General features: G+C 44.1%; 3 protein-coding genes across 3 annotated transcripts in view; all 3 read right to left on the bottom strand.

Annotated features, from left to right (window-relative positions):
• LOC309687407 (uncharacterized protein) overlaps positions 1–24,233 on the bottom strand; it is a 113,348-nt gene extending 89,115 nt beyond the window's left edge. Inside the window, exon 1 of the mRNA XM_082502379.1 lies at positions 24,199–24,233. The gene's annotated coding sequence lies outside the window, so the exon portion shown is untranslated. The remainder of the gene's footprint in view (positions 1–24,198) is intronic.
• The window catches only part of LOC309687428 (dual specificity protein phosphatase 14), a 179,456-nt gene that overhangs the window by 118,460 nt on the left and 35,493 nt on the right, over positions 1–25,503 (bottom strand). The gene's annotated exons all lie outside the window — the stretch shown is intronic.
• LOC309686931 (histone H1.5-like) lies at positions 3,416–6,556 on the bottom strand (the record flags this gene model as incomplete). Its single annotated transcript, XM_082501604.1, has 2 exons — positions 3,416–3,820; positions 6,524–6,556. The coding sequence occupies 2 exons, from the start codon at positions 6,554–6,556 to the stop codon at positions 3,416–3,418; spliced, it is 438 nt and encodes a 145-aa protein (XP_082357730.1).

The raw sequence follows: 25,503 nt of genomic DNA, 5'->3' as shown, positions 1-25,503 counted from the left end.
AGCTGCAGACCTCTCAGCACTCTAGTTTTATGGCCTCCACCAACCCCCATCACCTCATTCAAGCCTTCGTCCTGTGAGGGGGATATTTATGACTCCTTAATTGTCCACGCTCTGCAGAAAACACCTCTGTGGAAAGGGTGCAGGGTTCAGTTATCTTACTGCTGTTATGATCCCAGCAGCCTTCAGAGTGTCATCGTATGCACAGTACAGTGGCACATTAGGTGATGTTCATAGGAAACTGCTGTCATCACCACCATAGCTTCTGGTTCCTGTGCTTTCACAGAATCATGATGTCATCCTCGAACTCCTTCTGTGCTGTCGATGGAGCTTGGCACGCTCCCCTCATCCCTCGAGTTTTCATGTTCCAACGCTGCTGAAGGTTTAAGGCAGAGCACGTCGTACACCTTAGCTGTCTTCCTCAGCGTCAATATTGAATCTTTCATTTTATTTAAAATCTCCTGGAAGCTCAGTAGCACAGCTCTCTGTGTCATGTCTGCTGTGCTGAAGATGATCTCCGATCCTCCTGAAGTCTCTCTCCTGGCCTCAGCTCCCATCTTGTGGACGATCCTCTCAGGCACTCCTTCTCGTCACGCATAGTCCTGATTTTGGGCCTGCTGGATCTGTCTCAAAACACTCAGCTTCTCTGCCTTCCTCCTGGTTCAGCTGATTTCATGATGGGCCCCAACCAGCTTGACCTTTGACCTCAACCACTGCCTGGGCTCAGCTATGCCTGGAATGTTTCTCCTCACTGCTGCACCTGTATTTCAGAAAGACTTCTATTTGGAGAGCATGTCAACAACCATCAAACCACATTCTTTAGTTCAGTGAACTTCACTTATAGGCCATCAAAGCCTCATCTGAACATGGATGCACCACTTGCATAGATTTAATACTTGTAAATAAACAGCTAATCACACAAATCACTGCAACAATAATAGTAAACATTGTTTAATGTTAATTCTGGACCCCACCTCTTGACGCATGGACACTCTCATGCGTCAACTCACCAAACCTGGATCCCTGCCTTAAAAACTGGCTCCACCAGGAGCCTGCATACTCAAAATCTGGAAATAAAATCAAACTTCACACGTATAAACAATTATATCAAAAGAGTAATAAGCATTCAGCACGGGCAAGACAAGTGTCATGTGCAGGTTTCCTCAAATCATTAAATCACCATCATTACCATAATTCGCCTCAGACATGGATCATCCCATGTGCTCAGTTAACATTAATGTAATCGGTGACTTCTCTTAAGCAAAGTCACTCCACTCATATATTATTATGGGTTCAAAAGTGGCCAGCAAATGAGCCCATAATAAACTATTCCATAAATACTGTAATCTCTCATTTGTTTTACTCATGTCACTTGTCCGCTTCTGCCGAATCCTCCACAGCATTCTCAAAGAAACAAACATTAGCAATACACATTGACTGTGGTCAGACGGAGGTCAGACACAGGTCAACAGGTTCCAGAGGTGCCATAAAAAAGACCATAAAGTCAACCATCCCTTCTCGTGGAAGGAATGTCATTCACATATAAACCCAGAAATCCTATAGTAGAAAAACATTAACTAATCCTCTTATAAACCACATGATCAAACACATGATTAATCATCTGCTGTAAAAAGAAATGTAAATGTTAGCGCTGCGCAGGTGTGTACACTTTCTCACAGTAATGTCTGTGAGCAACACAAGTTAGTGAATGACACACACATAGTAAATTCACAGACAGAGAAAATGGCATTTAAAAGGTTAAATCATCACGCAACCTCGGATGTTGCTGTCATCTTTCTGCTCCTGTAACAAAAAACACATAAATTCATCCACCCTTTTGTCCTGTCTAGGTGGAGATTAACTTTAAGTCGTGGTCAAGTCTTGTCAGCTTTTACCAGTCAGTCAGTTTGTTCTTTATTTCCATTCATTCATTCTTTCTTTGCTGATAGTGGAACCTGTCGTCGCATTTAGTTTCCACTTCCAGCAAAATGACGTCATTTCAAAAAAGAAAAAGAAGAACTTTAGTTTGGATTACATCGCTGGATCCTTTTTAGGCTGGGACACTCATTTAATATTGTCCCAATAAGTGGCTTTCTCCAGAACCCATTTTAATGTGGAGAAAATGCACTTGTAACAGCGTTCTCGACAGGTCGTATAGCACTTTTAATTTCTGACGTGCAGATCTGCTTAAAGAAAAGAAATAGACAAACAAAATCAGTGCCTGTTCAAAAGATAAAAATAAAAAATAACAGAGATTATCAAACCAAACTCTCAGTGCACTGTGAAAGTATCAAAATAAAAAGGCCTTGTTAAGTCATGACACAAACTCCTCATCTCAGGAGGGTAAATCATACCATCATACTAATCGGCAGGCTCGACTTCACAACAAAAGAAGAATCATCAGCTAGATTCACTCCAAATCAACCATCAGCTGCACAAAACAACATAACCCTAATGTCTTATTAGCTATGAGTTTAATCACCAGGTCTGTGCTCTTCACTCATCTAAACCACAGATCTATTTTATTCAACTTTCCTTTTCCCTTCATCATAAAACATGTGACATGCTGTCATGCACTTCACAAAAAAGTTTGTTCTGACGTATTCAGAGTTGTGTATCTAGATACAGGATTCACTCGCACATCAAAGCAGGAAACTCAACACAACAACTCCAACACATCTCATTCACTCGTGCTAGAATTCAGTCACCTTTCATTAATCTAAAACGATCAACTAATTTGCATATCAGCTATTAACCCACTAAGTTGACAGGACGACAGAAAAGCATGTTCAAAATATTATCACAAAAGACAATTTCCCTCATACAGTAAATTACTTGCTGCCTCAATCAAGCAGGAAGCTTCTCCCAATTTACCATTTTAACACTAAATTTATTGTCTGATCACTGATTGGTCAAACCAGGATCTTTTTTTTTCCCCACAAAAGTTAAATTGTTGTCCTGCAACCTGGAGAGTCAATTTTTTTTCTTTAGGATAAATTCAGTATTTGATAACAAGTGTCTGCTAAATTGACACTATTTTACACTGATGAAAGATAACAAGCTAATTTTCATTGCATGTGTGTTTGTGTTATTAGGCAGGTCTAATGCATGTCTGTGGAGCTGCATATTCAGCAGAGCATGTTCTTAAAGCTGCCTTTCCTACACACTTCTCTGCTATTATTTAATCATTTCTTAACTAATGTGCTATGAGTCTTCATGAGTTATTTTGTGTTTGGAATTGTTAGTAGGGTTAATTCATGTTCTGCTTGTTTGTGATTTTGTATATGTTTCTATTTTCGCAGTGTTTCAGACTCCGTCTCAATTTTCCAACTTAAGCAGTCAGTTTTCTTTTCCCAGGTTTGCTAACCCAAATTTTGATTTCCCACATTTAATAACAAAATTTGGGTTCTCACCACTCTCACTGAGGCGACTTCTTAGCAACTGCTGCCGGTTTCTTGGCTTTGGCCGCGGCGGGCGTCTTGGCTTTGGTCTCAGTATCCTTGTTCATCTTGAAGGATCCGGAGGCCCCGGTGCCCTTGGTCTGCACCAGAGTGCCCTTCGCCACCAGGCTCTTGATGGCGGTCTTGACACGGGCCTTGTTCCTGTCCACATCGTAGCCTCCGGCAGCCAGAGCCTTCTTGAGAGCGGCCGCGGACACGCCGTTGCGCTCCTTGGAAGCGGACACGGCTTTCACGATCAACTCGCCCACGCTGGTGCCGACCTTCTTCGGCTTGGAAGCCGTCTTCTTCAGTCTTTTCTGAACATGTTGACATGCTGCCGCCGCAGAACCTGGCCTCAGATCCAGCAAGCTTAGCGCGTTGATCTCCAAAAAAGTCCCGAAAGCCAGAAAGACATCAAATAAGTGTCTCGTGCTAAGAGCTCGAACAAAAACTCCTCTTCACGCCGGCATTTTGCTCGCCCCTCCGTGGAATTCATCCAATCAGATAGGAAGATGGGTTTGCTTTCTTCTTCTCTGCTTGTTTAGATTGCTTCTGCAGCCTCTGCTCCGATACTGCCGCTGCTGATCAGGTTTTTTCAGGTTAGAGTGAGAGTTTTGAGACAGATCGTGCTGTAAGTCAGCCAGAAACTTGGCTTGAACGTTTCCAATTGTTAAACTATAACTTTTCGTCCGACCGCTGCATGTGGAAAATTGATTCAGGTCTGCTTTTCACCTGAAAGTGACAAACTAAGACATTTCATTATCATCATCACTGCTTAATCAACACACATCTCTCTCTCTCTCTCTGTTTTTGTGAACAATCCTTTCTTAAAAGCAGAAAATGACATTGTAGTTGTTTTTCGGCTGATCAACACAAAACCTTTTTCCTATGATTATTTTTCTTCGTCTACAATGTAATTTGTCTCTTTTTCACTCTTTTTTTTTTTCGTTACAATAGCTTGTGATCCGCAAAATCACCGCTCTCACTCACAATCAGAGGCAATTACTTTTGCACAGTGCACAAAAACACTGTGATGTCAGACACATTCACACTCACTTTTTCATCTGCATAAATAAATCATATGGCTGGAGATATGTGCCATGGTGATCCATAGGCATGATCACACGTTTATTTAATTATGTTCAACCCAACAAAACAAATAAACAAAAACATGATGCTGATGCTATGAACACTCCACACACGAGTCAAGATGCAGGAAAACTGCTCACGGAAATGCTGCACACTCCAGTTATCACAGTTATCATAGCTCTGTTTCCCTCTCTTTAAGTAGTTCTCAGACAGCTCTTGATCTGATAATGTGCAGCTTGCTCATCAGCTCAGAAAAAAACTGCAACGCAACATCACACAGTAGTCGCATGCTCTGCCCACAGCGGCAAAGTCTTACACTTTCATATTCAATACAGCTTCTCCATCATGTACTTTTAGATGTTTCATACAGGGTTCAGCATATTAGTTGTTTTCACAGGTGTGCTCTATATCTCAACAATGGCTCATAATAAGACGACAGTCTTTCACACAGGTCAAGTGCCTCTATGCACATCATTAGTTTAAATATTTACCTATATCACTTCACCTCACATGTCATTGTACTGAATCTAAGCAACCACAAGCTTAATGTAGATGACTTTTAACAACTATCCACCTCAATGGTTTGGCACACAGGCTGTTTTTGATCAGGGCAAGCTAAAGAGTTAACATTGTGTCAGCAAGGGGTGGAGGGAAAGCCACCCACCAGAGCATAGCTGCTGATGTGGGCTGGCCTTCTCCACACGCTCTTCAAGGCTGGTGTGTTTTCTTTTTTTTTTGTCCCATTTGGATCTTTACCATCAGAATTGTTGTCTTGAGGCCAAGAAAGATGCCAAGCGGATTTATTTTACCAAGTGGATCATCATGGCCTTGCCATATTGATCCATTTGATTGACCTTTATTATAATTATGAATTTATTTTATTTTCAGTTGCAAACGGGACAGACATGACTGTGGGATAGGACAGGGAGAAAGAATGAAAGAAAGAGGGGGAGAGAAAGAAAGAAAACCAAAGGGGAGAAGAGACGGTGAGAAGGGGGGGAAGAGAGAAAAAAAACAAAAAATTAAAAAATTAAAAAACTCCTGGGTCACCTGTATGGAGAAAAAAACACAACAGAGGAGACAGCAAACAACAAAGAGCAACATAATAATAGAAAAAAAAAGCACCATCACAATAAACTAGCTAGCAGTAGATATCAGTAGATACTAAATAATAAACGATATTGTGCAACACGCAAGATAGACAGCGCACAGTGTGCTTTGAGGCAGCAGCCAAGAAAGCTGTAGTCCGCGTCTGTGAATACCCGTGTGTACACCTGTGTGCATACCTGTGTGGATCAGCATGCTTGCATTCCAAAGGTTTCTCCATGTAACGATCTGCTAGGGAGTGTGGGGGGGCCACAGCCCCGTCCTCCAGGGTATGAAGCAGGTATGGAGGAGATCAAAACTCCAGACATCCAGAGGCCCCCAGAACACAAGAGACCAAGGAAGACCAACAGAGGGGCAGCCGTGCCACTGTCCCAGTAAGAGCTAAGGAGAGTCCCAGATGAGGGCTCACTCAGCAGCCGCGGAGCAGAAGCCAGGGGGGGTTGCAGTGACGCGCCCGTGAGCTCCGCTGGCAGCCAGCTGTGCCTGAGTGACCGAGCCCCAGGCCGAGAGGCCGGGGGCACCCCACCTCCGAAATGACCCCTCCCTGGGGCCAGCTCCCCCGCTGACCCCAGTAGGCACTCCCATACTCCGCGACCCGCCAGGGAAAAGGGGGCCCAGGCCCATCCAGACCGGGGCCCAGCGCAGCAGCGCCCCCCGGCCCCACAGAGCCCGGGACAGTCCACCCAACCCCACCACAGAGAAAACGGCACCCACCCCACCATCCACTCGTCTTCCAGACTACATGAGACAATAGACGCCCAGGCTGAGATCTTCCTCCACCTCTCCTGTATCTCCCCCTCCTGCAGAGAGTTCCTGAGGGGAGGAAAGCTCCTGCAAGGTGTGACAATCTCCCCCACCGGTTGAAGAGCCCCACAGGTGGCTCGACTCACCGGCGGCACCCTGCGCCAGGGATGGGCCCCCATGCACCCATGAAACCCGCGCGACCGCATTCGCGTGCACCCGCGCAGCTGTGGAACCTTCGCTCCCTCTCTTTTTTACATAAATACTTTGTGCTGCCAGGAGCACAAACGTCTTTCTCCCTCCGACTCACTCTTGGTTGCTTAGAAACCCATGATAACAACAACAGGTGCTGACGTCACACACCACGCGGTCTGCTCCGCACACACTCACACACAACAACAACAACAACGAGGACGAAAATAACAATAACACAAAATAGGCCTACTGTCCAGCACAATCTGGACCCCGCGGAACTTCTCAACATCCCACAAAGTGGCGGAGAACTCACCTCTCGCTGCACAAAGTAGCGAGGAACCTCTTACCCCACAAAGCGGTAAGGAACCTCTTGCTGCACACAGTAGCAAGGAACCCGGGTTTCTCTCCACAAAGCAGCGAACTTCTCAACGCCTCACAAAATGGCGGAGACTGCACAACGACACGGTTATAGAGTCGGCCTCTTTAAACTTACTTGGCGTTGCTTAGCGTGTAATATCAGCCTCGAATCCCGCCGATCGCCATTCATCGAGGAGAAAAGACAGACAGCGACTCCACAGGAACTTCCTGGCTGACGTCAGTCTTTCAGCGTGTCCCTCCTCCCCTCGGTGAATGCGATTCCAGGACTCCGGCATCGAAGGACCAATTAATGATAGGTTTGTAGCTTGAACCCATCCGCTGGAACGTTGAAGACAATATAATTACACTGCAAAGCAAGACACAAGTAGGCAAAGTTCTTCATGTTACTCGTGCACGGGAGAGAACCAGACAAAGCGCCGTCCCTTCGCTTGACCCCAGTTGCTCTCGTCCGTTCTCCCGTACCACTGCCCTTTTATTGAGGTTACATGAATATGCATAGGTTCATTAACATATGACGTCTACATACACACAAAGAGTACCTTGCCTGTGTGTGTGTGTGTGTGGGGGGGGGGGGGGGGGTACTGCTGATGGCCCTGCCCAGGGGTGGATACCAAGGGGACTGAGGAAGTTTCCAGCCACTCATTCAGATCATGACAAGGGATTGCTATTTGGGTAACAATGAACAGTCTGAGCTGGAACAATGGAGTCAGTGCAGAAGGTTATGTAGTCGGTGATACACTTAGTGAGCCCATTGATGTCCTCACCCTGAAGCTCAGAGTGTCTCCCAGTGTGTCATCTCAAAACAGCCCTTAAGTTCTGCTAAGGCCTCCTCCAACCACTGCCTAATACTGCTAGTGGTCATAGGCTGCCTCCTCACAACATGCAGATAGCAGGAGATGAGATGAATCAGTTTATGATATGACCTACCCAGTGGGGGGAGGGAGGAGAGTGGATAATGTCACATGCAGCTGCGAGGTTAGCAGAGGGAGGAACATAAAAGCCACCAACATCCCATGGGTAAATTCTCTGGGCAAATAATACTGCCAGAGTCCAACAGAGTACAGTTTACTGTTCGAGCAACAAATCCTTTCTTAGAGGAATGGACAATTAGGAATTAACAAGGGAAACCTGGGCGTCTATTGTCTCATGTAGTCTGGAAGATGAGTGGATGGGGGGGTGGGTGCAGTTTTCTCTGTGGTGGGGTTGGGTGGGCTGTCCCGGGCTCTGTGGGGCCGGGCGGCATTGCTGTTCTGGGCCCCGGTCTGGATGGGCCTGGGCCCCCTTTCCCTGGCGGGTTGCAGAGTATGGGGGTGCCTACTGGGGTCAGCGGGGGAGCTGGCCCCAGGGAGGGGTCAGTTGCCCCTCCCTTCCTTCTCTCCCCATCTCCAGCTGCCTCCCTCTTCCCGCTCCACCACAACCACCCACACATGCAGAGTGTAAAGGTGTTAATGCTGATACTGTGGTGAATTTCTCTGCTTCTTTTGTGTATTCTGCATTTATTACGTCAGATTGTCTTACCCCTCATACGGTTGAGAATTTTGCCAATACCCTGTTAACTACATGTTCCTCCATCCTCGACATTGTTGCACCTATTAAAATGAAGCGCCCCAGAACTTATTCACAATGTTGGTTAAGCGACTCTGTTCGCGCTCTACGACGTGTGTCAGCGGGATGAGAGGAGGTGGAGGAAAGATAAACTCCAGGCATCTTACGACACCCTATGTATTAGCCGCTTGAAGTTTCAAACTGCTGCCAAAATGGCTAAAGCAGCTTTCCTTTCAAAAATTATCTCTACTAATGGTAACAATCCTCGAATTTTATTTAAAATGTTTAACTCTGTGGTCAACCCCTGCCCCACTATGCTGCTGCCGTGCTCCACGGTTCTTTGCGAACAATTTTTAAATTATTTTTTAGATAAAGTCTCATCTCTTAAATCTGCTCTTCCTTTAATGACAGGCCCTGCGTTTACCCCTGACTGTTCCTCTTCCTTCTATCAGTTTGAACCCATTTCACTCCCTACTCTTAAGCGTCTAGTTGAACAACTGAACAATACTAATCTCGTATATGATGTTCTTCCATCTCGTATAGTTAAGGACTGTTTTAGTGCAATTGGACCTAGTATATTGTCCCTTTTGAACTCTTCTTTGCTCTCTGGTTGCGTACCATCAGCCTTTAAACATGCTATAATTCAGCCTGTTCTTAAAAAAAGGAACCTCCATTATAATGATTATGCGAACTATAGGCCGATTTCCAAGCTTCTGTTCTTGGCCAAAATTCTTGAGAAGATAGTTTTGCTTCAACTCCAGGCCTACCTGGATGAGAATAGCATTAATGATAAATTCCAATCGGCCTTCAAACCACATCATAGCACTGAGTCAGCGCTGCTCCGAGTTCTTAATGACCTTCTACTAATGGCTGATAATGGGCGCTCCTCGGTCCTAGTGCTATTGGATTTATCGTCGGCATTCGATATGGTTGATCATAACATACTATTGGCGAGACTTGAGCACGCTGTAGACATCAAGGGTGCTGCCTTGGATTGGTTTAAATCATACTTGTCCAATCGGCTCTCCTCGGTTCACTTGGCCACTTCCTCTTCCTCCGCTGTACCTGTCTGTTGTGGTGTCCCTCAGGGATCTGTGTTAGGCCCTACTCTGTTCTCATTGTACATGCTTCCTTTAAGCGCTATCTTTGAGAAATATCACATCGCTTTTCATTATTATGCTGATGACATTCAGATCTACTTTGAGTTAAATGATGACCTAGCTTTGTCCTTGAATTGTTTTCGAGAGTGCATGTGTGAGGTCAGGCAATGGCTCCTGGCAAATACTCTTATCCTTAATGATAAGAAAACTGAAATTGTGGTCTTTGGCAGTGACGTCCTTCGTGCCAAACTTCGTGATGCTTTTGGTTTTCTCACTAACTCCTTTTCCGACACTGTTAGGAATCTGGGCGTGTTACTTGACAGCTCATTTAAACTTGATAGACAAGTGTCTGCTGTTGTTAGATCCAGTTTTTACCAACTCTGCCTTATTTCTAAGGCCAGGCAGTATATCCCGCATAAAGACCTGGAAAAACTCATCCATGCCTTTGTAACTTCGAGGCTGGATTACTGCCATTCACTCTATTTTGGTCTCCACTCTGCCCTCCTTCATAGATTACAGACAGTCCAAAATGCTGCTGCACGCATTCTAACCAAAACTAAGAAGTTTGCTCACATTACTCCCGTCCTAGCTGATTTGCACTGGTTGCCTGTGAAATACCGTATCCAATTTAAAATTCTGCTGTTTACTTTTAAAATCACTAACAACATAGCACCGAGCTATCTTAAGGAACTCCTAAGCTCATATGTTCCTGCTAGGGCTTTAAGATCATCCTCAAAGTTACTGTTGGTGCAGCCTAGATCTCGGATGAAGTCTAGAGGTGATCGAGCATTTGCCCTGGCTGCACCAGAGTTGTGGAACAACCTTCCGATTGGCATCCGGGCGTCTGACTCTATTCAATCTTTTAAATCACGGCTTAAAACGTATTTGTTTAATCTTGCTTTTTCTACCGGTTAAATGCTGGCCTTGTTTGCAGCGATTTATTCTATTAATTTTCCTATCATGCTTTTATTTGCGCTGTGCATGTCATATCGCCATTGTGTTTTGATGGCATAGTTATATTGTGCTATAGTTATATTTTTCTATTGGTGGCTTTTTCCTGTGAACATAATTTTACACTTATTTTTTTTATGACTCTGATTATACTTGTGTTAATTTGTTTTATGTTAAGCACTTTGGCATGCCGTTGGTTTTTAAATGTGCTCTATAAATAAAGATTGTTGCTGTTGTTGTTGTTGTTGTATCTTCCCCGGTAGGGCACAAGCATCGAAGGCGTTGGAAAGGGAGGGGGGGATGAGTGAGTGCTTATCAGTGTAAGTGTGTGTGCGTGTCCATAGTTTAGCTGAGACAGTGTCCTTCGGCCTATCAGGCTAAGTAAACAGTCCTCCAGCCAATCCAGGTGTCCTTGCATGGGACGGGAAGAACAGTCATAACACAGTCGTTATCAGGGAGTGATAGTTCAGCTCCAGCCTTGGGCCTGCAGCTGGGGTGATGGGGTCCACAATCTCAATGTTGATTTTGTAAATTTCCGTGCGAGCAGCCCAGGAGAATTTTCAGGCTGCTCTTTAACACTCCCACACTGGCCTCTCGATCTCCCGTTGGAGCGCCGCGAGCCTCCCCATGATGCTATCAAACTTCTGTTCCATGGTGTTGTCATTCTTTTGATTCTGAGACCTCACAACTGCAGTGATCCGTTCCGTGATGTCGTCCAACTGTCGCTCAAGGGTCAATGTATAATTAATAACCATGATTAGTTTATTTTAAAACACACAGAACTATGTTGAATAGTTTGTCTACATCTTTAATAGATGTTAAATGTTTCTATAATTGATGAAAAATTTGATATTTTCTAGATATCTTATTCTGCCTGTGAAACAAAATTTACCTCCATCCTAAAGGCTCTGTAGGAGAAGTGAGTGTTTGAACTAAACATAGGGCAGTACTTAAGGGCTTTAAGTACATTTAAGCTCTACTAAATTGCATTGCAAATGTTAATAAAGCTGTCTCTCTCCCTCTCCTCCTCCAGTGAATGCGGCAGTGTAAAGTGTGCTCAGTATCAGTTAAAGGTAGATTGGAGCTACTTACTCATTACAAACTCAAACATCTACACTTTGGACACCTATGCACATTTAAGACATGGAACGCCTTAATTGTGACCTGTGGTAGGTACCTATTTAAAATAGGCGTTCGCCGCTTCCAAGTAGAAGAGGGAGCAGCGCTGGCAGAATGACTCGGCTGTGGCTGCTCCTGCTGTGATGTGGAAACGCTGGGTGAGTCGGGTGGCACAATAATGATCCCTAACATCTTGTAGAAAGCTTGAGCTGGTGTAAGCTGGCTGCTCGCGGTCTCATAGTAATCCTCCCGGGACCGGCGGGAGCGTTTTCTGTGAGACCGGGGCATCCGGGGGGAAGAAGCAGGTGAGTGGACCGAAGGGTAAGCAGCTAGTGAGGAACGGCAGCACGGAGGCCCTCCAAGCGCTAGCCGGGTCCCGTCAAAGGCAGAGCTGCGCTTCCTCAGTGAGTCTGCTGGATCCATACTGGTCGCGTCGTTCTGTCACGGTTGGCTGTGTGGCAGGCAAGCAGGAGTGATGGATCCAAAATGCAGGACTCAGACACAGAAGTACAACTTAAAGCGCAGCTTTATTGCCGGAAAACCTCTTACTAAACTAAACTCACCAAAAGACAAACAAAAATGCTGGTGAACTAAAACACTGTAGCAGAAATACTGAGCTGGAGCTGGAGACGAAACACTGGCAACACAGAGGCAAACCACACAGAGCTTGTTGAGGGTCCGACGGACACTGACACTGAGAAACACAGGGCTTAAATACACAGATGGCAGTAATCAAGGGATGAGAGTGTGACCAGGAGATATTTCATTTTGTATTCTTATGATCACAGTTATAATCAGAAGTATCAATCATTAATCATTTACCATTGTTGAACCAGTTGACAGAATAATCTTTGAACCATATCTAGGTTAACATTAATCTACACAGATTATCAGTACTCTAATCAGTCTATTGTTGTTCTGTACTATTCATGTTATTTGCTTAAAGCTGTTTCACAGTTCTGTAATCACTCAGAAGCCTGTGGGGCCTGCTGGACCCTGCCTTGGTTCTATGTTCAGTTCTGCACGTACACAGGCCTTGAAAGTACATGCACGCTCTTATACAACACATGAATGTGTACACACACCCTTAGTAAGAATAGGAGGGTTGTCTGAGGACAGTTTTCTGATAGATATACTTTCACAATAGACACGAATAGATATACACACAACACACACTGGTTTTCTCTGAGTGCTGGGCTGAGTGGAAACATCTGGAGGCCTTATAAGGAGAACTTGTGGAGTGAGGGGAACTTCCTGAGTTCTGAGAACTGACTGATACTTATCATGTGACTTGACGTCATCATTGTAATAAAAGCTTTGTGAGATGCTTGCTCGGGGGAGATCGGCTCTAAAAGGCTTGTGATGCTCATCTTCCCCATATGTACATATGTATAATAAAAATCACTATTCTGACATCTACTGAGACCATGCAGTCGTTTGTCTCTTCCTCAAATTCGAACCCTGACAATCTGGTGCCGAAACACCGGTTTGAGGAGGGATATTTTAAGGAGCCTGGCTGACGGTCTAGTGGTGGCAGACGGACGGCCAGGGCTACACTGAGTGATGGGCCCCGAAATATGAGAGGTAAGCACCGCCTGTTGATGGATCTCCAAAGGTGCCGAATTGGAAATTGAGCGCTAAATTAAAGGTTCACTCAGTGGGGCTTCTGTTCTGTCCGAGGTGATTTTGGGGTAATTAGTGTTAAAGGCAGGGAATAGTGAACTGAGTAAATTTATTGCTGTTTATTTTGGGGGTGAATTTTGAGTTAAGAAGTTATGTGTTTGAGTTAACACGGTTTAAGGTGTGTGGAAACAGATAAATACGGTTTAAGAGGTTAAATGTGGGTTGACTGGGAATGCCAGCCAGTCAATCGGTAGTGTAGGGTTAATTTGGTTTTAATAGGGTAGCAGAGACGGTCTCGGGCTTCAGATAATTAAACGGGGGGGCTCAGAGCTCACCGTGAGGCTTTTAAACAAGTAAATTCGTTTAGGACTGAGAAGCTAGGCTCTCTAAGAATGCAGTTTGTTCAGCAGGTGGCGCTGACCCCTGACCCCGGACGCGTGGTTAGGTTCTAGCCCGGTTTTGGCCTCCCGCTGGGGACTTGGGACTCCCGGTTAATTGGCCAGGTAATCTATGAGTGATTGCCTTCTACTGCATTGATTGATTAAGAAGGTTAGACCTGGCTGCCTCCTATTTAAACGTCAGGAGCTTGTGAACTTTAAGTATAGCCAAAAGCGTGAGCCAGGATTTCATTGCCTTTCACGCAGCTGGTGGAGTTCCGGGTGTCCGGGCGGGGAAGCAGTTTTAAAGTACTAGAACTTAGTAATGAGGCCGTTTTCAAGGCGGCGTACTTGAAACGGTAATTGATCAGCAAGAGCCGGGCTCTGGGCTGAAAGATGCTTTTAAATTAGTCAAAAATTTAGCAACACCAGCAGAGAAATAGAGAAGTGAGATAAAGTTGTTCTGGCATATGGTGTTTTCTTAGGAATTCGAGCGCTATCGGGAGGGCGTTCCCGAGGTGTGTATTGATCAGCAAGGCTAGGCCTGGGCTATAGGTGCTTTTAAATTAGTCAAAAAGTTAGGGGTAACCTCTTCTGGCATATGTCTATGCGGGCCCGTGTGTAAATAGAACATAAATTACCGGTGTGTGTAAATAAAGTGTAAAATAGTGGTATAAACTGTCTGTTGAATTTCTCCTGAGTGTTGAAAAAAGGAAAAACTCTTTTCTGCTCTCTCTGAGAGAGGGGCTGTGTGTGTGAGACAGGAAGTGTGCATGCCCATAGAAGGAAAGAGATGAGGTAAACTCTGTGCAGATAGACCGAAGTAAAAAAAAAAAAAAAAGGAAAAGGGTCTCTCTCTGTCTCTGTGAGAGAAAAAAGGTGGGGGCCGAGTGAGCCCGCGGGGCCGAGCGGGTCCGCGGGAGCGAGCGTGTATGCTGTATGAGGAAGAAGGGGGTGAGAGGGAGCGAGTGAAAAGAGTAACCGAGTATTGGGTGATTTTTTTATTATTTCAGAGGCACTGGGTAAGAGTTTTGACTTTAGCTGTGAGAGTTGTGAAAAGAGCAGGTTTTTCTTTTGTTGTAGACTGTGAGTAATCGGTGTTTTTCTGCCTATTGTGCTGCGTGGAAGACACAGAAGTGTAGAAATGTTTGTGGTTTATCTTTGTTTGACGTTTTATATAGAGTTGGTTGATTCAGGGTGATTTCTCCCGTTTAAGGGAGGAGTTGCATTGTGGTTATGTTAAAGCTTTGCTGTAGGGGTATGTGTGTGATTTTGTGCTGGCTTCGCATGTTTAAATGGATGCATAGAAGTTTGTCAGTGAGAAATTGTTATGGTGGGGTTTAAAGTTAGTAAAGAGTCAAACAACGCCCACTGTTTTAAAAAGGCCCAAAACATCATAAAAGACACCTCACATCCTGGCCACTCCCTGTTCGAACTGTTGCCCTAAGGCAGACGGTACAGGGCAATCAAAGCAAGGACTAATAGACTCAAACACAGCTGTTATCCAACTGCAATAACACATCTGAATGCTACAAAAATGTCCACCATGCCACTCTTGTGTTAATCTATGCACGGTCTGAAGCATGACGGTGGGAATACTTAGTATTTTAAGTATTCTATCTATTTTATTGATTGAATTTTATTGTTTTTTTTTATATTTGATATTATTAGGGATGATGCAATGATCGGGGACCATTCTTAATGTCGTCGGTCTCATGACAATGACAATAAAGTTTTTGATTTTGATTCTGATTCTGAAATACACCCTCCTCAAGAGTTCAATGATTTAGGCAGTTATGTTTATACAAATACTAAATGTATGTTTAGTGTCTTCATACAGGTGTTTTTTCTTAACCTGGAAGCCTGAGTACGGCAGCAGAAGACAGGCCAAGCTTTGGCTAAAATTCACGGCTGGACACCAGAGTTGTCCTCACCCCTCCCGGTAAAACAAAAAAGAGAGAATGTAGTTTGAGGCAGGTTTTTCTCGCTGAACTGCTCTGGGTGCTGTGTCCCTGAATCTCACCAGTGTTAACCTCTGGCGGAAGACATGGGGAAAAGGAAGAGATGTTCTTGGTAAATCACTGAAACAAATAGAACCACACACAACCAGAGAAAGATATGAGAAGGGTGAGGAACAGACACATGTGCGTGTTAGAGAAATGCCTCGTTTGAGAAAAAGTTAAATTAACCCATATACAGACGCACCCATACATGCAATGAAGAAACAGCTTACATACATGTGCACGTACATGCAAGGTTAAAGTAGCGACACTTAACATACACCTGTTTTTAAATGATATAGTTTATACATTACTGACAAATAAACGCTTTGGGTTGCAGGACAACAACGTAACGTCAAAAGACAAAGACACTGGTCTGATGATTAAGGGAGGACACGACAAATTTAGTGGTTAAAAGGGTCGACTTGGGACATGTTTTTGTTGATTGTTTAAGACAAATGACTACTGAATGGTAGAAAATTCCTTTTTAGGTTTCTAAACAGGATCTTAAGAATTTTAACACGTACCTGTGTTGTCCTGTCAACTTGAGGGGTTATGAGTTGATTATATGGTGAGAAAAAAAAACAAAAAAGGGGGGAGACGAGATCTCGTTGTTTCTCCCCTCTCGGGATAACACAGCCAACACAGCACAGCCAACACAACATCATTTTCCTGTTCGCCTGTTTTGTTTTGTTTTTGTTTTTTCTGAAAGCCGAAGCTGACCTGGACTCCTACCCTCCCCTCTACCATCGTTGCCCTCTCCGCGACCATTTTTGACCCTTTGACCCCTGAAGGCCACAGCAGCTGAACTCACAACAACAACTTGAGGATGTCAACAGTGCTGCAAAAGAGCGATCTCATGCAGCAGAGACGGAGAGCACTAAAACCTAACGCCCGTTTCACTACACGGGGGAAATTCCCAGGCTGCGTCAGCTGACAGAGCTGTGACGAGACGCGCATTAAGCCCGGAGGAAAAGGGACGGTGAGCAGAAGAATGCTGACCTCTGAGAAGAGCCGAACAGCAGAGCTGCAGAAGGCCGTGGAGCAAAGTAAGGACAACATAAACAGACTCCAATCTGACGTGGAAGGAAAGACTCTGAGGTTTTTTGCCCTCAGTAAGAGCTTAAGGCATCAGAGCAGAAACTGAGCATGGCTCCGGAGGAGCTGGCTGCTAATGGAACTCATCAGTCAGATGTGGAGCTTCACGAATAGATATACACACAACACACACTGGTTTTCTCTGAGTGCTGGGCTGAGTGGAAACATCTGGAGGCCTTATAAGGAGAACTTGTGGAGTGAGGGGAACTTCCTGAGTTCTGAGAACTGACTGATACTTATCATGTGACTTGACGTCATCATTGTAATAAAAGCTTTGTGAGATGCTTGCTCGGGGGAGATCGGCTCTAAAAGGCTTGTGATGCTCATCTTCCCCATATGTACATATGTATAATAAAAATCACTATTCTGACATCTACTGAGACCATGCAGTCGTTTGTCTCTTCCTCAAATTCGAACCCTGACAAGAGACAGGAGGGGAACACACCTGGGAGAAATCACAGCTGACGAGACAGGGGAAACGTAAACTGAACACACTCACATACGACACAGACCTTCACAATAAAACAGGAAACTCAGACACATGGAACCAGACAAGACATTGAACTAAACAGACAGACTCACAAACAGATGGGGTGACACCATAGACAGACAGATACAGACGCAGACTCAGAGGCAGACCGAATATAACACGTAGAACTCAAACAATAATAATCAATAAATTGGAAAATGCTAATAATAAACTTAAAGTGCTGGGTCACCGACCCAGGACCATGACTATTACTGTGCATAATTTGTGTCTACAGTTTAGGGAAAATAATAATTTTATAAAATGCTGCTTGTCACCCTTTGCCAGGATGATGTTGATCTTGTGTGTCAATGTATTATCAAGGGGCTCTGCGTGTACCTCAACGAAGACCCCAGCAATTTATTGACAGAACATGTGGTAAGTGTTATTATAGAAGGTCAGTTTTATTGAAAATAAATGTGGTTGCTTCATGAACTAAACCCATCCATCCATCCATCCATCCATCTTCATCCGCTTTATCCGAGGCCGGCAGCAGCCTAAGCAAAGAGGCCCAGACCTCCCTCTCCCCAGCCACCTCCTCCAGCTTGTCCGGGGGAACACCAAGGCGTTCCCAGGCCAGCCGAGAGATATAATCTCTCCAGCGTGTCCTGGGTCTGCCCCGGGGCCTCCTCCCGGTGGGACATGCCTGGAACACCTCACCCAGGAGGCGCCCAGGGGCCATCCTTGTCAGATGCCCCAACCACCTCAGCTGGCTCCTTTCGATGTGGAGCAGCAGCTGCTCTACTCTGAGCCCCTCCCGGATGGCCGAACTTCTCACCCTATCTGTAAGGGAGAGGCCAGCCACCCTTCGGAGGAAGCTCATTTCCGCCGCTTGTATCCGCGATCTCGTTCTTTGTCTTTGTCTTCTACGTAAAATATTTAATGATTCATTTATGTGATGAAGAAAGATGGACACATTAAAGACGAAATAACAAACAGGAAATCTGTAGTGGAGAAGAGGAAATGTTGCCACCTGGTGGCTGTGAAAATGATTGCCTGATTATTTGTTCCAGTATGATATCATTCTGAGTATTATTCCTCCTACAGATGCTGTCTCTTTTCTCTCTCTTCTTTTTTGAGCTCTTTGATTTGTATTGAAGGAATCTGAAGGATTTTTCAGCCTGAATTTCTTTTTGTTTGGTTTGAGTTGAGTCTTGATGGTTTTTAATAAATGCATTAACAATGAACTCCATGTTGCATTAAACTGAAGGATCATCTTCAGTTTCCAGTAAGTCAGATCAGGTAAAATCTGAAAACTTGCTATCAAGTTCTGTGTACCAGGTTTTGAGGTAGGTGGTTTTGTTGTGGTGCTCGCTATGGCTCAGGGTCTGAATGTTTGGGTCTGCCTTTTTCCAAACACAGACTCAAAATATTTATGATAATTGTCTTGTATCCGCGATCTCGTTCTTTCGGTCACTACCCACAGCTCGTGGCCATAGGTGAGGGTAGGGACGTAGATCGACCGGTAAATTGAGAGCTTCGCTTTTACACTCAGCTCCCTCTTCACCACGACGGACCGGTGCAGCGTCCGCATTACTGCAGCTGCAGCCCCAATCCGTCTGTCGATCTCCGGCTCCCTTCTCCCATCACTCGCGAACAAGACCCCGAGATACTTGAACTCCTCCACTTGGGGCAGGAACTCATCCCCGACCCGGAGTGGGCACTCCACCCTTTTCCGGCTGAGAACCATGGCCTCAGATTTGGAGGTGCTGATCCTCATTCCCGCTGCTTCACACTCGGCTGCGAACCGTTCCAGTGCGAGCTGGAGGCCTGACCTTGACCTCTGGGATTTTGAAAATGATCTAAGATTTTCAAACTTATGCCACAGGTGTATCTGCTGGTGACTGGGGGATACCACTGGCAGCCCCCAGTTTGTATGTGTTTTTATTCTAAAATGAATAGACATAACTGAAAATGATTAGACTATTTAGCTATGGAATCTTGTTTTATCTACATGCTGAAATGCCACAATTTCACTTTTTAATGGACACATTTAATAAATATTGGGGCCATCTTATTTATTAGAAAAATACTGTATGGCCTGGAAGACTTTAAAAAAAATATTCATGAAATACTTGGATCCAGCTAATGTCTGGGTTTTAGATCATAGTTTAGTACAGTTCAGATGCTAGTATCTCCACATTTATTGCTTTTGACGAAATTAACATAATAACCAAAAACCAGACTAAATTGACAAGCTTGTTTTGTGTCAGTCATTACTTTGTAAAAATACTGCTTTATTCAGCATCTTTGTCTATATGGGTTAGAGAAGATGTTATGTTTAGGTGTTTCACGTTTTTTTTTCTTCTACATGTGTTAGGTCCATGTATTGAGGTCATAGTTGAACACCTCTTCATTCTCTGACAGTATTCTGTTTCTTTGCAATGACCAGTGTTCTGTTGAATTTAATTTTGGGAATGTGCATTTTCCAGGCCACAGATGAAGGAGTTATCCAACAATCTATTGAGGAAACAACCATGGGAATCTACATCATCAAGTCAAGAGATGCCAGTGACAGCCCTGAGGACATCGGGGTAGTCCTTGAAGGCCAGAGAGTCTAGTAGGATTTGGATAACTGTGCCCTAGCAGCTGCTATGCTATTTGGATTAATGTACACTTTGAACCTGACCTACCCCCCGGAACTGAAGTATACCTTCGAGGTATTACAGAAACTGGTTATGGAGCTCGAAGGGAACAGCCTTTCAAAGACGGTCCAGGTTCTCAAGAACAGACTGTACGAGTGAACAGTTATGACATGGAAACAATATGTCTACCTCTCTGAATATGTTCCATTGATTCTTTTTTGCCAACACTGGTAAAATTACAGTATATAGTGAAACTGATTTTTCTCACAATTTTATAGGTTTTTACTGGTAGGAGCAACTTTCGCTTTTAACTTAGGGGCCATCATCACCAGAGATGGGCAGTAACGCGTTACTTGTAAAGCGTTACTGTAATCCGATTACTTTTTTCAAGTAACAAGTAAAGTAAGGGATTACTATTGCAAAAACCGTAATTAGATTACCGTTACTTTCCCGTAGGAAAGCTACGTTACTGCGTTACTAAAACCGTGATTTCTTTTGCGAGAATGTCTCACGACAGTGACGTAAGCGAGTGCGCCGTTGTGACAACAGCTGTGTGCAGATCAACAATGGATCACATATCGAGTGCAGGAGAGAGTATGAGCGTGCAGCGTTTAAAGCGTGGAAGTACTGACCTTACTTTGAGTTTGATTCCATAAAAAGTGACAAAAACATTAGTGTCCGCTGTGCGTGGGAAGAAAACTTCTTTTTACAGCGAAAAAAACCCCCAAACGCCTGAGCAAGCACCGAGTAGCTACGACGTGATAGGAAACTCACAGAGCTGCCATATCCTTCCACTGACTGCTGCACACCTGCACCAGGGTAAACCTCCGCCTACCGCACTCCTGCTTTACAGGTGAAAATAGAGCAACAGGACCGCTGAGTCTTTGACTTTATTTATTTTCTGCTGTGTTTTACTTGCATCTATTTGAAAGACTGAGTGTAAACACAAATATATATATATATATATATATATAAACACCCAGCACGCCCCTGCGGGCGGTTTATCCTTCAAGCTCGGGTCCTCTACCAGAGGCCTGGGAGCTTGAGGGTCCTGCGCAGTATCTTAGCTGTTCCCAGGACTGCGCTCTTCTGGACAGAGATCTCCGATGTTGTTCCCGGGATCTGCTGGAGCCACTCGCCTAGCTTGGGAGTCACCGCACCTAGTGCTCCGATTACCACGGGGACCACCGTTACCTTCACCCTCCACATCCTCTCGAGCTCTTCTCTGAGCCCTTGGTATTTCTCCAGCTTCTCGTGTTCCTTCTTCCTGATATTGCTGTCATTTGGAACCGCTACATCGATCACTACGGCCGTCTTCTTCTGTTTGTCTACCACCACTATGTCCGGTTGGTTAGCCACCACCATTTTGTCCGTCTGTATCTGGAAGTCCCACAGGATCTTAGCTCGGTCATTCTCCACCACCCTTGGGGGCATCTCCCATTTTGACCTCGGGACTTCCAGGTTATACTCCGCACAGATGTTCCTGTACACTATGCCGGCCACTTGGTTATGGCGTTCCATGTATGCCTTGCCTGCTAGCATCTTGCACCCTGCTGTTATGTGCTGGATTGTCTCTGGGGCATCTTTACACAGCCTGCACCTGGGGTCTTGCCTGGTGTGATAGACCCCAGCCTCTATGGATCTTGTACTCAGAGCTTGTTCTTGTGCTGCCATGATTAGTGCCTCTGTGCTGTCTTTCAGTCCAGCTTTGTCCAGCCACTGGTAGGATTTCTATATATATATATATATATATATATATATATATATATATATATATATATATATATATATATATATGTATATATATAGGGCGCACTGCGCTATAGGGCGCGCCGCACTTTTTGAAGAAAATCTAAGACTTTTAAGTGCGCCTTATGGTCGTGAAAATACGGTAAGTAATTAATTACTTTTGAAAATAAGTAATCAATAAAGTAACGGGATTACTTTTTTGGGGAAGTAATCAGTAATTAGTTACTGATTACTTTTTTCAAGTAACTTGACCAACACTGGTAGCGAGCCTGACGCTCAGTGTCCTTTTATTCTTTTAACATATTTTTCTGTGTTGTATTTCAGTGAAAGGAGGACGAGCCAGTGGCCCTGGGACCTCAGGTGGTGGGTCGTTTTCACACTTTCTTTTGTACAGCACCGGGTGGGCTGTAGTGATTTTCTTTTTGTGTGATTTTCTTTTGGGTCCACGGCTGCTGGTGAGTCCAAGTTCCATGATTGTTTTACTTTGTCTTGTGTGTAGTCTTCAGTCATTAATGATTCAATGATATGTGCACATGAATGAACTTCATCAGCAGGTTCTGAATGGGTTAAACACAGAGCGATGAGAGTTAACAGACTCGGTAAACCAGCTCCGAAGGACTTGGCTCCATCTAGTGGACATTCTTAGAATAACTATCAGTTTCTAAAAATGGTCTTTGTATTCCAGGTTGTATTTAGCTGTCAGTTTACAGGCTGATCTGTTCTTTCATGTTGATGTATTTTGTATTTAGCTCCATCTAAAGCACAGAGAGCTCTGGTTTATATTTCTGTAATTCTAATGTCTCAGTTTTAAATGGTCTTTGTCTTCCATCCATCCATCTTCATCCGCTTTATCCGAGGCCGGGTCGCGGGGGCAGCAGCCTGAGCAAAGAGGCCCAGACCTCCCTCTCCCCAGCCACCTCCTCCAGCTTGTCCGGGGGAACACCAAGGCGTTCCCAGGCCAGCCGAGAGATATAATCTCTCCAGCGTGTCCTGGGTCTGCCCCGGGGCCTCCTCCCGGTGGGACATGCCTGGAACACCTCACCCAGGAGGCGCCCAGGGGCCATCCTTGTCAGATGCCCCAACCACCTCAGCTGGCTCCTTTCGATGTGGAGCAGCAGCGTTTCTACTCTGAGCCCCTCCCGGATGGCCGAACTTCTCACCCTATCTGTAAGGGAGAGGCCAGCCACCCTTCGGAGGAAGCTCATTTCCGCCGCTTGTATCCGCGATCTCGTTCTTTGTCTTTGTCTTCTACGTAAAATATTTAATGATTCATTTATGTGATGAAGAAAGATGGACACATTAAAGACGAAATAACAAACAGGAAATCTGTAGTGGAGAAGAGGAAATGTTGCCACCTGGTGGCTGTGAAAATGATTGCCTGATTATTTGTTCCAGTATGATATCATTCTGAGTATTATTCCTCCTACAGATGCTGTCTCTTTTCTCTCTCTTCTTTTTTGAGCTCTTTGATTTGTATTGAAGGAATCTGAAGGATTTTTCAGCCTGAATTTCTTTTTGTTTGGTTTGAGTTGAGTCTTGATGTTTTTTAATAAATGCATTAACAATGAACTCCATGTTGCATTAAACTGAAGGATCATCTTCAGTTTCCAGTAAGTCAGATCAGGTAAAATCTGAAAACTTGCTATCAAGTTCTGTGTACCAGGTTTTGAGGTAGGTGGTTTTGTTGTGGTGCTCGCTATGGCTCAGGGTCTGAATGTTTGGGTCTGCCTTTTTCCAAACACAGACTCAAAATATTTATGATAATTGTCAAATCCTTAATGAATACATTTTCTGTTAAGCCCTTAGTGACAATCTTACACATTTACAGTAGAATTGTGCAGCTTAGTCCTAAAGTACAGTCTACCAAATGTGCTGTTGACAGCATCAAAATCCAAAAACTAATTTAACTGTCTTCCACATTATGCATATCAGCAGAGAAATCAACATGGCAGACTCCAGGAGGTGTTTTTGTTGAGCACATTGTCAGCAACCTTTTGTCTTATTTCATTTGTGTGTCTGATCTTCCTCACATTGATGGAGGACTGAGGATGTTTGGTCTGTTTGTGTCAAGCAGACGTCGATGACCACTGAAATCCTAAAGACTCAGGTGTCCTTAAAAACAAGTAAAATGTGAACATACATAGAAACAATGTGTGTGTGTTTGGTCTCCAACAGTGTTTATGTGGGTGGTACATGCCAAAGATGGAGATGGATGAAGGAGCCAAGGTTTCCCAGCACAACATTGGACTGGATCCAAATGATCAGTGTCATTCACCTCACATGTCAGTGGTTTAAAGTTGAGGCTGATCAGTGGATCTATATGGTCTTACATCCTTGGGTATGTTGCTATTGCAGCTACCATACCCTGCACCCTGCACAGGTCGCCTGTCTGTCGCAGGGCTAACACGCAGAGACAGACAACTCACATTCCCACCTATGGGTTCTTTAAATAAATAAATAAATAAATAAAGGCAGATGAACAACCACTGATACCAGGCAACTATAAAATGTATATCTTGGCCCCAATGAGACTATTAACTCTCGCAGCACCGGGTGTTCGTAATTTTGGTGAATTCACACAGTTATGTAGATGTCCCCGTCCTGTTGTCTCGGGTTGCATCACGCTGCCTGCCTGGGGTTAGCTTCTGTTTCTGGGGATGAGGGTTGAGTGTGCTCCCTTCTCAAGCTAAGCTAGGTTAGCCTTCTGGTGTGAGCTTTTCAAGCGCACTTTAAGGTTTGTGGGATTTTTTTCCCTTTAGAAATGTCCCTCATAATTTGTCTCTTTCCACTACAAGACACAAGACACTTGCTTTATCCAAAACACAGTCATATTCAAAGTAATCCCAAATTGGACTCTGGCGCTTTCTCCCGACTTTTCCTGACATGATTCTGCGCGTGGGCGGAGCAACAACACAGACGACTCGACTAACGTGCTGCCACCTGCTGGCATAATGAGACACAGCAAGAAAAAATCTGGAAACGAAACTTTATTTTCACCCAGGACACGCTCACATCAATGAAAACTAAACACATTTTTGCTATAAATTCAGTTAATTTTAGTTTTATGAACACTCATTACAGTTTTAGTTAGTTTTGCTTTTTTTGTTTTTATTTTTATTTCCGTTAACGAAAATGTTTTTACACTTCTAGTTTTCGTTATTTCGTTAGTTTTCGTTAACGATAATAACCTTGTACTATAGCATTTAATGTTCATTTTTCAAGCCATACTCTTTTGGGGAATAGTTTGTAGCCTGAAGTAATTGTAACAGCTGTTTAGAAGTCAGACAATTTTTAAGTTCATTGGACATGATTACAGTAATTTTGGTTGTGTTGTGATGTCCAACCACTGTTTTGTTTTGTTTGTTAGTATAAGTTATTACCATGTTTTAGTTATAGAAGCAAGCCAAAATGAATCACATTTTAGGGCTCTTGGTTTTGTGCTTGTGGGTGAAAATGTTATTTTCAAGCTTTTCTCCGTCACATTTTAGTATTTGCATTCCTGTTGCCATAGTGCCTTAAGGCTCTTACGTTTGAAAAAAAAAAGAAAGAAAAAAAATGATTTTACCCGAGGAAGTCTCACCTTTTACCTTTGGGCCAGTATTCGTAGAAAATTCAGTGTTAACTTTGTCATAGGCACTAGAATGTTGAATTCAGGATCCTGCAGATGTTTGTGCGGTACACTTTGGAAGAGATGCACTCACATGACTCATGTATAATCTGGACTGCTGTTACAACTTACAATTGTATACTGTTTTGAAAAATACACGTCATTGTTCAAAAATGTTTTAGTTGTTAGTTTGAAAAAAGTACAGTACATACACTGTGTGTGTGTCTATATATATATATAGACACACACACATATTTATAGCATAAAATTATCTTG

Source organism: Aulonocara stuartgranti (genome assembly GCF_965226115.1).
Source record: "Aulonocara stuartgranti genome assembly, chromosome: 14".
NCBI classification, from domain to species: domain Eukaryota; kingdom Metazoa; phylum Chordata; class Actinopteri; order Cichliformes; family Cichlidae; genus Aulonocara; species Aulonocara stuartgranti.
Note: the sequence above shows the minus strand (reverse complement) of the source record. Positions and strands in the feature narration are given on the sequence as shown.